Below are 11,929 nucleotides of genomic sequence, written 5' to 3' on the forward strand. Positions count from 1 at the left end.
AGCAGTTAATTTTAGAAGGGCCTTTATACCAATGGATCAAGCAACAGCTCTCCCAGGTTGTAGAGTGTGGTTGTGTCCTGTAAGCACATTGTTCTGGCTCAGGCACATCCACCCTGCAGGGCCTGGCGTGCTGCAGAGCACAGCAATGTGCATCTCACCAGCTGATTTCTGAGCTTAGGCAGCTGGTGGTCTGTGTTGGCAATGCCTGAGCACAGATTAACACCTGTATCTGACTGGGATGAGCCCCACTGCCTCAGACCAGCTGCTGTACCAACCTTGCTTGTTTTAGACAGTGCAAGGCACATCCCAGCACCAAGGGTAGCTCAACTGCAGCAGTGTTAATGAGGTATTGTGGTGAAGTCAGAGGAAACGTTCTAATGTTTCTGTTTGTAGGCCAGTGGCCAGGATACAGACAGTTGACTTTCCAGGTTTTCTGGTAATAATTTAGGAAGAACTGGACTGCCAGTGGTGATGCCTCCTCAGGTAGGCAGGGCACTTTTGTCTCCCCACCACTGACTGCAACCAGTTTCCACCCCTGGGATATAAAGTCACGAGTGTTTATTAATTTACAAAGATTCTGGGACCTTGGATTGACTTTTTCCTGTTAAACCTGAGAGTGAGCTGCTTTTCCTCTGCTTTAGAATGGAAAACAAAAGTGAATGTACCATCATTAGTGTCTCCTGACTTTTAATACTAGGATAGTGATGTTGTTGCCCCTCATCTAACTCCAATGAAGAAAACCTGGAATAACCTGACAGATGATGAACACACAAGAGCCTCAGAACCCAGCTGCAGACAAAGGCTTCCTTTTGATGAGTAACACGTTTCTTTTTGGCACTATTCAGTCTGCTTCCTCAGAAGATGAGTAAATTTGAGCATCAACTCTTCTAAAAGCTGGTTGGACGGACTGGAAGAATTCACAGAACGATGCAGAATGCATTTTACAGTACAGAATGTTTTAATGTAGATATCTAAAGTGCATAGTCCAGATGGACTTCTAAGAAACAACTTATTACAAGAGAATAAACTCAGTTCTCATTTGTTTTTGAATGTATTGGCACTGTGTAGCAAGAGTAACTTTAAAAATTGCAATTCGTTGTTATTACAAGATTTTATTGCTCCATCCTGTCCTGATCCCTTCCTTAGCTGTGCTGTTGCATGATTTAGCAGAAAAAATCCCAGCCCAGGTTTGATGCAGTTTTTGGGGGGGTTGGGGTTTTCTTAGTGTCTGAGGAGGAGGGGGATAAGTACACTTCTGAAAATACAGTGGGGTGAAGAAGAAATTACCAAAGGTGGCATCTTCAAAATTAGCAAAATTAATTTCATGGCAAAAAAAAAAAAAGGAAGGGAGAGGGGAATCTCTTGATAATCAAAGATTTTTTTTCTGGTATTCAAAAAGCTGATGCAGGCCTCTTGCTACAAGTGACCACAATTTTTATTGAAGTAACAATGCATTGCAGTGCCATGCAGCCTTTTATTGTTTTATTGTGTATTTTTGATACATAGAATGTTATATTTTTTACTGTCTGTCCTGCAAAGACTGCTCAGGAGGCCTGTGGTGTGAGTGGTTGCAGGACAGCCTAGCTGCCCAGGTGTTTGCCAGGGCACAGGTGTGCAGAGGGGGCAGTGCCAACAGGGTTCTGCCTTGGCTCTGCTGTACACTGTTCTGGGCAGACAGGCTCATCAGAAATCCCTCCATTCTTGTATCCCTGCCCTGTTCTCCTGGGTCTCATGGCCGTCCCTGTGTCATTTTTCTGTCTCTTGTAGATCTGTGAGGGTTCTTATGGTTTTCCTGTACTGGCAGTACTGGTGTGAGTGTTCTGAACGTCCGTCCTGTTGAACACATGACCGAGGAAGACGATTTTCCTCTCATCTTTTACTCAGGTCTAAGAGGAAGGCTGCTTTCTGTACATGAAACCTCAAAGCTTGAAAGAGTCTGACCACAAAACTAAAAACACAAAGTAAAAGGTTCAGTAATGCTCAGGAATTGGAGCGATCTGTGGCCTTTATATGTGGAATGGAGAGAGAGGTGTTGAGCATCTGGCTCAGGCAGTCAGGTGTGGGTGGCCAGGGTAGGTTCTGAAAAATAACCCAGTGGGAAGGTGCTGTGAGAGAACTCCAGAACTCCTGTCATGTCTCTTTTGCCCTTTTTACCCTGGGAACTGATGCTGTTAGAGGGAGGGAGAATGGGTATCCATGTACTTCTGCTGCTGCTTATGTGTCTGTGCTCATGTGTCTGAAGTTGTAACCTCTGGTGTTCCTGTCTAACAGTATTTCAGACCTGCAGGTGAACCAGGTAACTCTTACAAGGATTTGTGACCTCTTTAAAAGCTTTTAAAAAATTTCAAGAAACAATATCTTAGACTGAAGACATTTATATCCCTTGTTTGCTTAATATAATTTTGATATAATTTTGTTATTGTTGATTTGGTTTGTTTTGAATTTGTTACTAACTGTGCACTTTATACTTGGGAAAGATCTTTTGCTTATGTTAAATCAAAAGTTTATACTTAACATTAAGTTCTGAGAGCATTTCTTTTCTCAACATGTTCATCTGAGCCTCTCTGAAGAATAAATTTATAAACTATGATTTTACTATTCTTTTAAATTGCAGTGTGTGGCCTTTACTAAAAATGGTCAACGTGTTCCTACCTGCTGCTGGTGGAAGAGCTTCCCTCTGGAAGAGGTTCTGGGTTCACATCTCCTCGTGGGCAGTGGGGTGGGCACAGCAGAGCCGGGGCTCAGGGAGGATCCCACCATGGAGCCACCTGGCCCTGCCATGCCCTGGAGAGCGGCCACCTCCAGGGGCCAGGGAAGCTTGAGATGCTGCTGCAGCTGCTGGGGAAGGGAAGGGAAGGGGAGGTCATGCCTGACCAGCCTGGTCACCTCTGCTGAGATGCCTGTGCCAGGGGCTGAGGGGAGAGCAGTGGTGTTGGCAGCCTCAGTGAGCTGCCCAGCAGGGTTTGGGTGAGCAGGCAGGGCTGGACTAAAGCCTGGCTGCAGGGCTGGGTTCTGAGTGTGGTTATCAGCAGTACAAGTCTTGTGCCAGGGGTGGTGCTGGGGCCAGTTCCAGAGGTCCTTTACTGGTGGACAGGGTCCACCCTCAGCACGTTTGCAGATGGGGGGGCGTGGCTGGTACTCCAGAGGGATGTGCTGCATCCAGAGGGTTCTTACCAGGCTGCAGAAAGGGTCTGACAGGAACCTCCTGACGATCACCAAGAGGAAGTGCAATGTCCTGCATCTGAGAAGGGTCATTTCCTGCACCAGGAGGCGTTGAGGCCACCCATCGTGAGCCAACAAATGGACAACAACTGCTCTTTCAGCCAAGTGTTCCAGTGGTGTCCTGGGCTGCCTTAGACTGAGTATTGTCAGCAGGTGCAGAACCCTTCTGCTCTGCTCCACACCAGTGAGGGCAGCCCTGGAGTGCTGGGCCCAGAGCTGGGCTGCCCAGTACAGGAGACAGGGACAGACTGGAGAGAGTCCAGCACAGGGCCATCAAGGTGATGGAGGGACTGCAGCATCTCTGCCATGAGGAGAGGCTGAGAGAGCTGCGACTGCCCAGCCTGGAGCAGAGCAGGCTCAGGGCATCTCCTCCCTGTGGACAAATACCCGGGGGGAGGCTGCAGAGGGGATGGGGCCAGGGACAGCCCCAGGAGCCACGGGCACAGACTGACACATAGGAGGGGCCCTCCGAGCTCAGGACACACTTCTGCACTGGGAGGGTGGCCGAGCACTGGTGCAGGTGCCCGCGGAGGTGGTGGAGTCTCCATCCCTGGAGAGACTCAAAAGCCACCTGGACACATCGTGGGCAGCCGGCTCTGGGTGGCCCTGATGGAGCAGGGGGCTGGGCAAGGTGACCTCCAGAGGTGACTCCAGCCTCCCCCAGCTGGAGATCCTACCCCAGTGCTGCTGGCAGAAATATGAAATGGGCCTGAAGTCAGGGGCGAGGGGTGAGGCAGTGCTGGGAATAGGAAAGGGTCCTGACAGACACGAGGGTGAGATCCCCAGGGGGATGGTGCTGTGCAGCCACTTTGGGCAGGGAGCACTGGGTGGCACCAGGGCACAGAGGCCAGGTGCCCTGAGTTGGGTGCCCTGAAGGGCTGCAGTGGGCTCCAGGCATGTGCCACTGGGAGTGTTCAGGGCCGTGTGTGGGCACTGGGCTGGGGAGGGCTCTGTGCTCCTAAAGGCACCTGGTCAGAGGATCTGTGAACAGTGAGCCAGCAAGCCAAGCCCCCAGTCATGGGATAAGGGAGATGAAGACGTTGGACCTCATCAGTGGCACCTTGCCTTGAGGAGAGTGTGGGGAGCAGGAGAAAGGTCTTTTTTTTTGTCTGAGAGGACTCAGAAAAGGAGGAAGACAAACCTCCTTGGCCCAGCTAACTGGTGGGCTGTCAAGAGGCTACAGGCAACCAGAACTTTGCTGTTGGTCAGACTGTAACCCTGGGGGTCTGGGATAGTGGAAGGGGTCAGTGACACTCTGCAGGTGGAGGAGGAGGGAGATCTGAAGGGGTAGAGAGAAAAGGGATATGAGAGGGCTGTGCTGAAAATAGGGCTGGTCAGTGTAGTGTCTGCCTGAGCCCTGCACAGTCCTCTCTGTCTTCTTAAATCCATTCTTACCTATTTCTCCATGCATGTCCCAGCCTGTGTGGATGTGCTGCAAGGAGTAAGTGCCAGCTGCTGGAGAGATGGCACAGGTGGGCCACGGGAGATGGCATCAGCAGGGAAATGACGGGTGAGGTTCAGCACAGGAACTCATGGGCTGGGAGGCTGGGTGGGTGTGTACAGCGCTGCAGGCTGGGGCTCCATGGGCTCCAGGCCTCACAGAATTGCAGGGTTAGGCACAGGAGCCGACATCAGGTGAGGTCATGGGGTGATACTTCAGCTGGATGTCCAGCTGTGCTCCCACAATAAATACATCAAATGTGGTCAAACCAGACAGGCCCTTGCTGTCCTGTGGAACCCCATGAACTAGCCCTGCCTGGAATCCCCCTGTGGGGCTGGTTCTGCTGCTTGGACAAGGGGTGGTGGATGAGGAGGAGGAGACCTGGCTCGGCCACCGGGAATGAGAGGCTAAACCTTGTCAGCTGGGCAAGAGGCAACAGGTTGTGGAGCTCTGGTGGGAAGGGCTCTTGTCATCCCCTCCTGAGGAGGAAGCCCTGGTTCCTCACAGGGTGATGGACAGAGGGTGTGGACCCTGCCAGAGGGAGGATGGGTCCCTGAAGCAGAGCCCCGAGCTGACCCCCAACTCTTGCTGTGGCCACACAGCCCAGGCTGCGACAGGACATGGCTGGCACTGTCACAGCTCCCGGCCTGCTCCCCACCACAGGTCCTGCACACCTTCACAGAGCCATCCAATGCTTCCAGGGCAAGGATGAGGCCAGGAGCCCGTTTATTGAGGAGTGGTGACTGTGCTGTCTCCAGCGCTGCCAGAGCTGGCCCCGGGGGCAGAGGCTCTGCCGCCTGCCTTCCTCCTGGGGCAGCTCTGCCTCATCCCAGCAAGGTGGGTTGGGGCTGGGCTTGGGTTAGGGTTAGAGTTAGGTTTAGGGTTAGTTGTGCTTTGCCACTGTGGGCCCATGCAAACACTCCCGTTGCTCCCCAGCCACGAGGCAGCAGCACTGCAGGCCTGAGACCCCCACTGCTCTTTTCCCCAGTCACGCTGTTCTTTCCCCATGAAATGGGGATATTATTGGGAACGGGTGAAAGGAGGAGAGGGTGAGGCTGGTACCATCCTGCAAGCTCTGCAGGTGCTGTCAGGGAACAGCTGGGCACGAGACATCAGTCCAAAGCATCCCCTCTCTACCACCTTTTTCCTTGGATGTCTTTGGGTCAGGCCAGACCCCACAGTTCCAGATCCTGGATACAGAACTCCTCCCGATGTGAGAGGGTCTCGTTGTCGAATGTCTCGCAGGGTTGACTGCCCCCGTGGTGCAGGTCCCCGTCCAGCCACAGCCCAAACCTACCGCTGAGAACGTGCCAACAGCACTGTCAGCTGGGACCTGCCTCCTTCGTGGCTGGAGACCTCCCCTGCCACCTCCTGGGCGACCAGCCACCTCCCGTCTTCACTCTCTGTCCCCCAAATTGGGCATGAGACAGGACAAGCAGCTGGCCCAGGTCTGCCCACCGTGCCTACGGGCAGGGAGCGGGCAGGGAGCGGGGCAGGGAGCGGGGCAGGGAGCGGGGCAGAGAGCGGGGCAGAGAGCGGGCAGAGAGCGGGCTGGGAGCGGGCAGAGAGCGGGGCAGGGAGCGGGGCAGGGAGCGGGGCAGGGAGCGGGACAGGGAGCGGGCTGGGAGCGGGCTGGGAGCGGGCTGGGAGCGGGCAGGGAGCGGGCTGGGAGCGAGCTGGGAGCGGGGCAGAGAGCGGGGCAGAGAGCGGGGCAGAGAGCGGGACAGGGAGCGGGACAGGGAGCGGGACAGAGAGCGGGCAGGGAGCGGGCTGGGAGCGGGCAGGGAGCGGGCAGGGAGCGGGCTGGGAGCGGGCTGGGAGCGGGCAGGGAGCGGGCAGGGAGCGGCAGCCCTGCCAGCAGGCAGTAGGGTTAGGGAACGAAAGGGCCAGTGCCGCTGGACAACCGGTGCCGGTGTTTTGGGGTTCAGACCATCACCACGTGCCTGGACCCAGCTCCACGGGGCAGCCTGGGATCCCGTGATGGCTCTGGTGGCCATCGGGGCTGGTGGCCCTCTGAAGTTGCCGGCGCAGTTCCTACCTGCCCCCACCAACCACCAGCAGATTCACATCTCCATTCACGAAGAGGTCGTTCTTGCCCGTCCACCTGAACACCTGCGTGGGGACAGCACTCAGTCGGGACCGTGAGCTGGGGCACAGCGTCCCCATCCCCATTCCTGTCCCTGTCCTGCGAGGACCAGCTGGGGGCTGCTGAGCCAAGCTGGCTCTGCTCGGGCACCTCCGTGTTCCACGTCTCCAGAAGACCTGGCCGAGTCCGTGGTTCTGATCCATCCCTGCCAACAGCCCTGTGGGCCCTGCCAGGGGAGAGCTGCCACCACGTGCTGCCAGAGAAGTGGCTGCCTCCACGTTCCGCCAGCCCAGCGCTGGGCTGCGACCGCCCTGCCATGTGGAGGGAACCCGGGGACACCCAGACGGGCAGGGTCCCCCTCCCGGAGCCTCCCTCCCCGCACGCTGCCTGGGATTTGCCTTCCCCCCCGGCCCTGGACAAACCTGGGGGGCTGCTGCCAACAGGGTCCCCCGGCTGCTGTCCCCACGTCCGGCCAAGAGCAGCCCCGTCACCCCAGACCCCCCCAGCATCACGGGGACCCCCAGGCGTGGCCGGGTACTCGGGACATGGCCAGCCCCCACCCCGGGGTGCCCCACGGCTGGCAGTCTGCAGCCCCCACCTTCAGCTCGGGGCAGAAGGAGAAGAGGAAGGTCTCCCCCGTGCCGTAGAAGCCGCTGCTGCTGCGAATGGCGCTGGCGGAGAAGGCACCGAAGGCCTGGGGAGGCAGAAGGGGGAGACTCACGGCGCGGTGTTCGGGGGGGCTCCCAGCGCCGGGACGTGTCCCCTCCTGCCGGCGGAGCGAGGAGGTGCCCAGGCCCCGTGCGACACCGGGCAGCCGGGCCGGGGAGGGCACGGCCGTACCTGCGCCTCCGTGTCCCTGATGAGCAGCAGGGCCGGGGAGTCCGGCCGGGCCCCGCTCCGGTAGAGCGTCCGCAGGCTGAAGCCGTCCCGCCCCGTGGAGTAGAGCAGGTGCCAGGGCTGCTGCGTCAGCCGGGGGGGCAGCTGGGGGCCCAGCTGGGGCACAGTGGCTTCAGTCTGTGCTGACCAGCTGAGCATCCTCCCCTGCCCCTCAGCACAAACACGAGAGATCTCATCCAGAGTCCTCCCGAGAGCTGGTCCCACACATCATTCCTCCAAGCATCCTCCCAAGAGACCCACCTGAGCATCCTTCCGAGAGGTGATCCCAAGCACCCTCCCCCTCAACATGCTCCCGAAGGGGTCTCCTCCAGCCCCCGCCCCTCCCAGCAGTGTCCTCGGATACTTCCCTCAAGCGTCCTCACCCTGCAAACCCTTCTGAGATGGCTCCCCAAGCATCCTTCCCCCCAAGGGGTGCTGCTGAGGTGACTGTCCCCAGGCACAGGGGGATGTCACCCATCTGGCCTCACACTGGACCAGTTCCTGGTAGGACGGTGGTCATGGCTGTGGGTATGGGGCAGATGAGCAGGAGAGTGGGGTCCCTGTGCAGGCCGGAGGGTGCCTCACCTCATCGATCTCCCTGTCCCGCAGGATGCTGCTGGGTGTGCTCAGCACCAGCCTGCAGGGCTCCTCCTCGGCTGCTGCTGGGGCTCCCTCCCAGCCCCGCTGCCCCTCTCCAGCCGGGTCCTCGCATCCCACGGGCAGGTCTTCGTCCTGGTCGGGCTGCGGGCAGTGGCAGGTGAGCATCCCTGCGGGCCACAGGGAGCAGCAGCTCCCGAACCCCAGCGTGGGGCGTCTCCCATCTTCTGTCCAGGGGTTGGGAGAAGGGGCCCAAAGTCCGCGGGAACGGGCGCGAGGCTGAGCCTACAGCCCAGCTCCTGAGCACAGCCCAGGCGCCGTGCCATGCCGTGCCATGCCGTGCCATGCCGTGCCATGCCGTGCCATGCCTGCCATGCTGTGCCATGCTGTGCCATGCCCTGGCACCCCGCCAGGCCGTGCCACCGCTGCACACGGAACTTCAAGGATGTATGGCTACCCGACGGGGAGGAAGGGGTGGAGGAGGAGGAGGAAGAGAAGGCAGGGAAGGCTTCTACAACTGCAGCCTCGGAAGAAGGGGTGAAGCCTTGCGTTCTCCCTCTTTGCCCACGGCCAGGCTGACGCCGCAGCGTGGAAGGGGTCAGGGAGGTGCCGCGGTCCTGGTGGCCGCTGGTGACAAGTGTCTCAGCCAGCCACGTGCTCAGGATGGCTGTGGGTGCAGCCCCTGCCCAAGGGCGGGTGGGCAGCAATTCCCGGCCCACCGCGCTGAGGGGGCAAGAGGGATGAGCGAGTGCAGCCTCGGGATGGCAGGAGATCTGCCCCGGGGTCCCTGGATCCTCGGGAGGCAGCGGGCTGCAGGGGCAGGTCCCACGCGTGCCCGTCACCCTCCGCACCTCCCCAGCACCTCACTCTCCCCAGGGCATCCCCCCTCTGTCTGTCCAGCCCCGTGTCCAGCCAGGCTGGTGCCTCCCAGCGCTGCCCCAGAGCTCATTCCCCGCTGCCATGTGGGACCCCGCCACCCCGGACCTACCAGGAGCTGGTAGCGGGCTCGGAGCCCCCTCATTGCAGGTGCTGGGACCGCGCCGCCGGCGAGCCCTGGCCGCCGCCCCGGGGTTAATGTTCAGCTGCGCCGGCCCCTCCCTGGCCATCGGTGCGTGACAGGGTGGGTGTGGATACCAGCAGCCTGTCCCGGCTCGTGGGGGTCCAGGACGTGCCCCCCCGTGCTGGGATGCGTGGGCAGGCATCCCCCTCCAGCCAAGTGCTTGGTGGCCGGGGGCTGCCACCTCTTTTGCACCGCGGCTATCGCCTGGAAGCAAGCGGCGAGCCCTGAGGCCACGAGGTGCCCTTGTTTTGGCATCACCAGGGCAGGTCGTGCCGAGTTGCTCTTTGCAACACAACTGTTGCAATGGTTGTAGCAACTGCCAACACCTCTGTGGTGGGGTGACCCTGGCTGGACACCAGGCACCCACCAAAGCCTCTCTCACTGCCCTCCACAGCTGGGCAGGGCAGAGAAAATAGAGCAAAATGTTAATGAGCTGAGATAAGGACCAGGTGAGATCCCTCATCAAATACTGTCAGGGCAAAACAGACTCGAATTAGAGATATTAACTGAATTTATTGCTAACAAAATCAGAGCAGGATAATGACAAGTAAAATAAGACCTTAAAACCACCTTCCCCATACCTCCGTCTTTCCCAGCCCTGCCACCTCCCCTCCAGCAGTGCAGGGAGATGTGGAATGGGGGTTATCACCTGTCGCTTCTGCTGCTGCTCAGGGAGAAGAATTGGAGTCCTCCCCCTGCTCTGGTGTGGGCTCCTCCAGGGGCTGCAGGTGGATCTCTGCACCCCCGTGCCCTCCATGGGCTGCAGGGTCACAGCTGCCTCCCAATGGGCTTCCCCACAGAATCCCAAGGGAATCTCAGCTCCAGCTCCTGGAGCAGCTCCAGCCCCTCCTCCTGCCCTGCCCTGGGTGTGTGCAGGACTGTTCCTCTCACCTATTCTCACTCCGCTCTTCTCTGAATGCAATTACATCTGCACAGTAACTCTTCTCTTTCCTTCTGCTTAAATCCCCGATCCCCGAGGCATCACCACCATCTGTGCTGGGCTGGGCCTTGGCCAGCAGTGGGTCCATCCTGGAGCTGTCTGGAGTTGGCTTTGCTGGACACAGGGGAAGTTTCCAGCAGCTTCTCACAGAAGCCACCCCTGTAGCCACCCCACTACCAAAACCTGGCCACACAAACCCAGTACAGGAGGCCCTGGTGGCACCTCCCTCACTCCCAGAGAGCAAATTTGGGACTGGCAGCTGAGGCAAGGACCCACCAGCCTCAATTGCCTCTGGAGAAGCCCCCGCAGATCAGGGAAGAGGGGCAGTGCCCAGTGTGGCCCCTTCTCACTGATGTCACCCCCAAACCACCCAGCCTGTGGGTCCAAGTGCAACAATGCTCCATTTGTGCCAACCCAGGACTTTCTGCGTGCCTTGCATGAGGGCACGATGGCCTTGATGCCTAGCCCAGGCCCTGGGCCCACTGCAGGCATTTTGGGCTGTTTCTCATCTCCATAGGCAAGGCCCATTGCAGCCCTGTCAGTCCTGGTGGGTGTCAGCTCTATCGTGCCCACCAGCCCTTGATGGCAGTCAGAGTTTGGGGGTTCCTGGTGCCTGGCACAGGTGGCATTTGGTCACTGGCAACACTTGGTGGGGACCAGATGGTTCTGGTGGCCCCAAAGACTTTCTCTGGGACCCAGGTCAGTCCCAGCCTGAGCTGCCTTAGCATGGCAAGCCCTGCCCCTGCCCATACCCCGACCCTGATTCTGTCCTTGACATTGCACCTGCCTCTGCCCTGCCCCTTTATCCCTTCATTCTCCCTGCCCTTGCCCCTGGCCCTGTCCCTGCTCATGCCTCTGCCCTTGCTCCTCCCCTGCCCCAGTGCTCACCCCACTACCTTCCTGGGGACTGCTTGAGTCCAAATTTGGGACTTGCTCCTTCAGGAGACCCAGGCAGACCCAGCCCAGGGGGCTGGGAGTGGGCACAGCCCCAGGAACAAACCCAGCAGCTGCAGAGGACAGGGAGAGCAGTCCTCAGCTCAGTCCCACCGCCCCCGTCACCATCCCTCTCCTCATGGTGAATTATTGTTGGCTTTGTGGAAAGAGGGGCTGTAAAATGAGCAGCCCCCATAGCCCCTCTCAGTTAGTCACCCTCTCACCTTCTCTTACACTGCTGCCTGGTTACCTGCACAGACCCGGCCTCCCCTAAAGCCGGGCTGGTTCAGCCTGCCCCAAAACCCCTGTTTCCTTTTTGGTCCTTGCTTCTGCCCCCAACCCGTGTTTGCTTTCAAATCCCCTCCTACCCCCTGCCTGTGCCTCTCAGTGCCTCCCACACCTCCCTCACCCTCCAGCCCCCACAGCCACAGAGCACACGGTGTCCAAAACTTGCACAGTTTATTATGCTCCTGGCCTGCCCCGCCGGCCCCTGGGCCCCGCGGGGCTGCCCCGGGCTGGGGCTGGGGCTGGGCTGGGCTGGGCTGGGCGCGCCTCCACCCGCAAAGCGCTGACAGCGGTGCAGTAAGGCAAACGTTTGAATTGTCCGCAAAGAAAGATCCGCTTACACACCCGCCTGGGCACATCCAGCTCTCGGCTGCTCGGTACCAGGCGCAGTTTGGTTTCCATGTCACGCTCCCAACCCTTCGGCTGTCCCTTGGGAGCAGTGGTGATGCTGGAGGCGGCCGTCACGCTGTGGTCACCGTGTCTCAGTGC

The 11,929-nt window shown here is 58.8% G+C and overlaps 2 protein-coding genes across 3 annotated transcripts in view; one reads left to right on the forward strand and one right to left on the reverse strand.

The window, feature by feature from the left end:
- SAMHD1 (SAM and HD domain containing deoxynucleoside triphosphate triphosphohydrolase 1) overlaps positions 1–2,561 on the forward strand; it is a gene marked incomplete at its 5' end in the record, with an annotated part of 28,369 nt that extends 25,808 nt beyond the window's left edge. For both annotated transcript variants that reach the window (XM_082292666.1, XM_082292667.1), the window contains one exon: positions 698–2,561. In XM_082292666.1, the coding sequence (XP_082148792.1) occupies positions 698–820 (123 nt within the window). In that variant the 3' untranslated portion in view covers positions 821–2,561. The remainder of the gene's footprint in view (positions 1–697) is intronic.
- A 3,265-nt stretch (positions 2,562–5,826) lies between these two features.
- Positions 5,827–9,328, reverse strand: TLDC2 (TBC/LysM-associated domain containing 2; the record flags this gene model as incomplete). The annotated part of the gene is made up of 6 exons (XM_082292964.1): positions 5,827–5,956; positions 6,702–6,775; positions 7,348–7,443; positions 7,590–7,742; positions 8,211–8,392; positions 9,211–9,328. 6 exons carry the CDS (start codon positions 9,326–9,328, stop codon positions 5,827–5,829), a joined length of 753 nt encoding a protein of 250 aa, XP_082149090.1.
- Positions 9,329–11,929: the final 2,601 nt, after the last annotated feature.

Source organism: Coloeus monedula (genome assembly GCF_965178545.1).
Source record: "Coloeus monedula genome assembly, chromosome: 17".
In the NCBI taxonomy this organism is placed as follows: domain Eukaryota; kingdom Metazoa; phylum Chordata; class Aves; order Passeriformes; family Corvidae; genus Coloeus; species Coloeus monedula.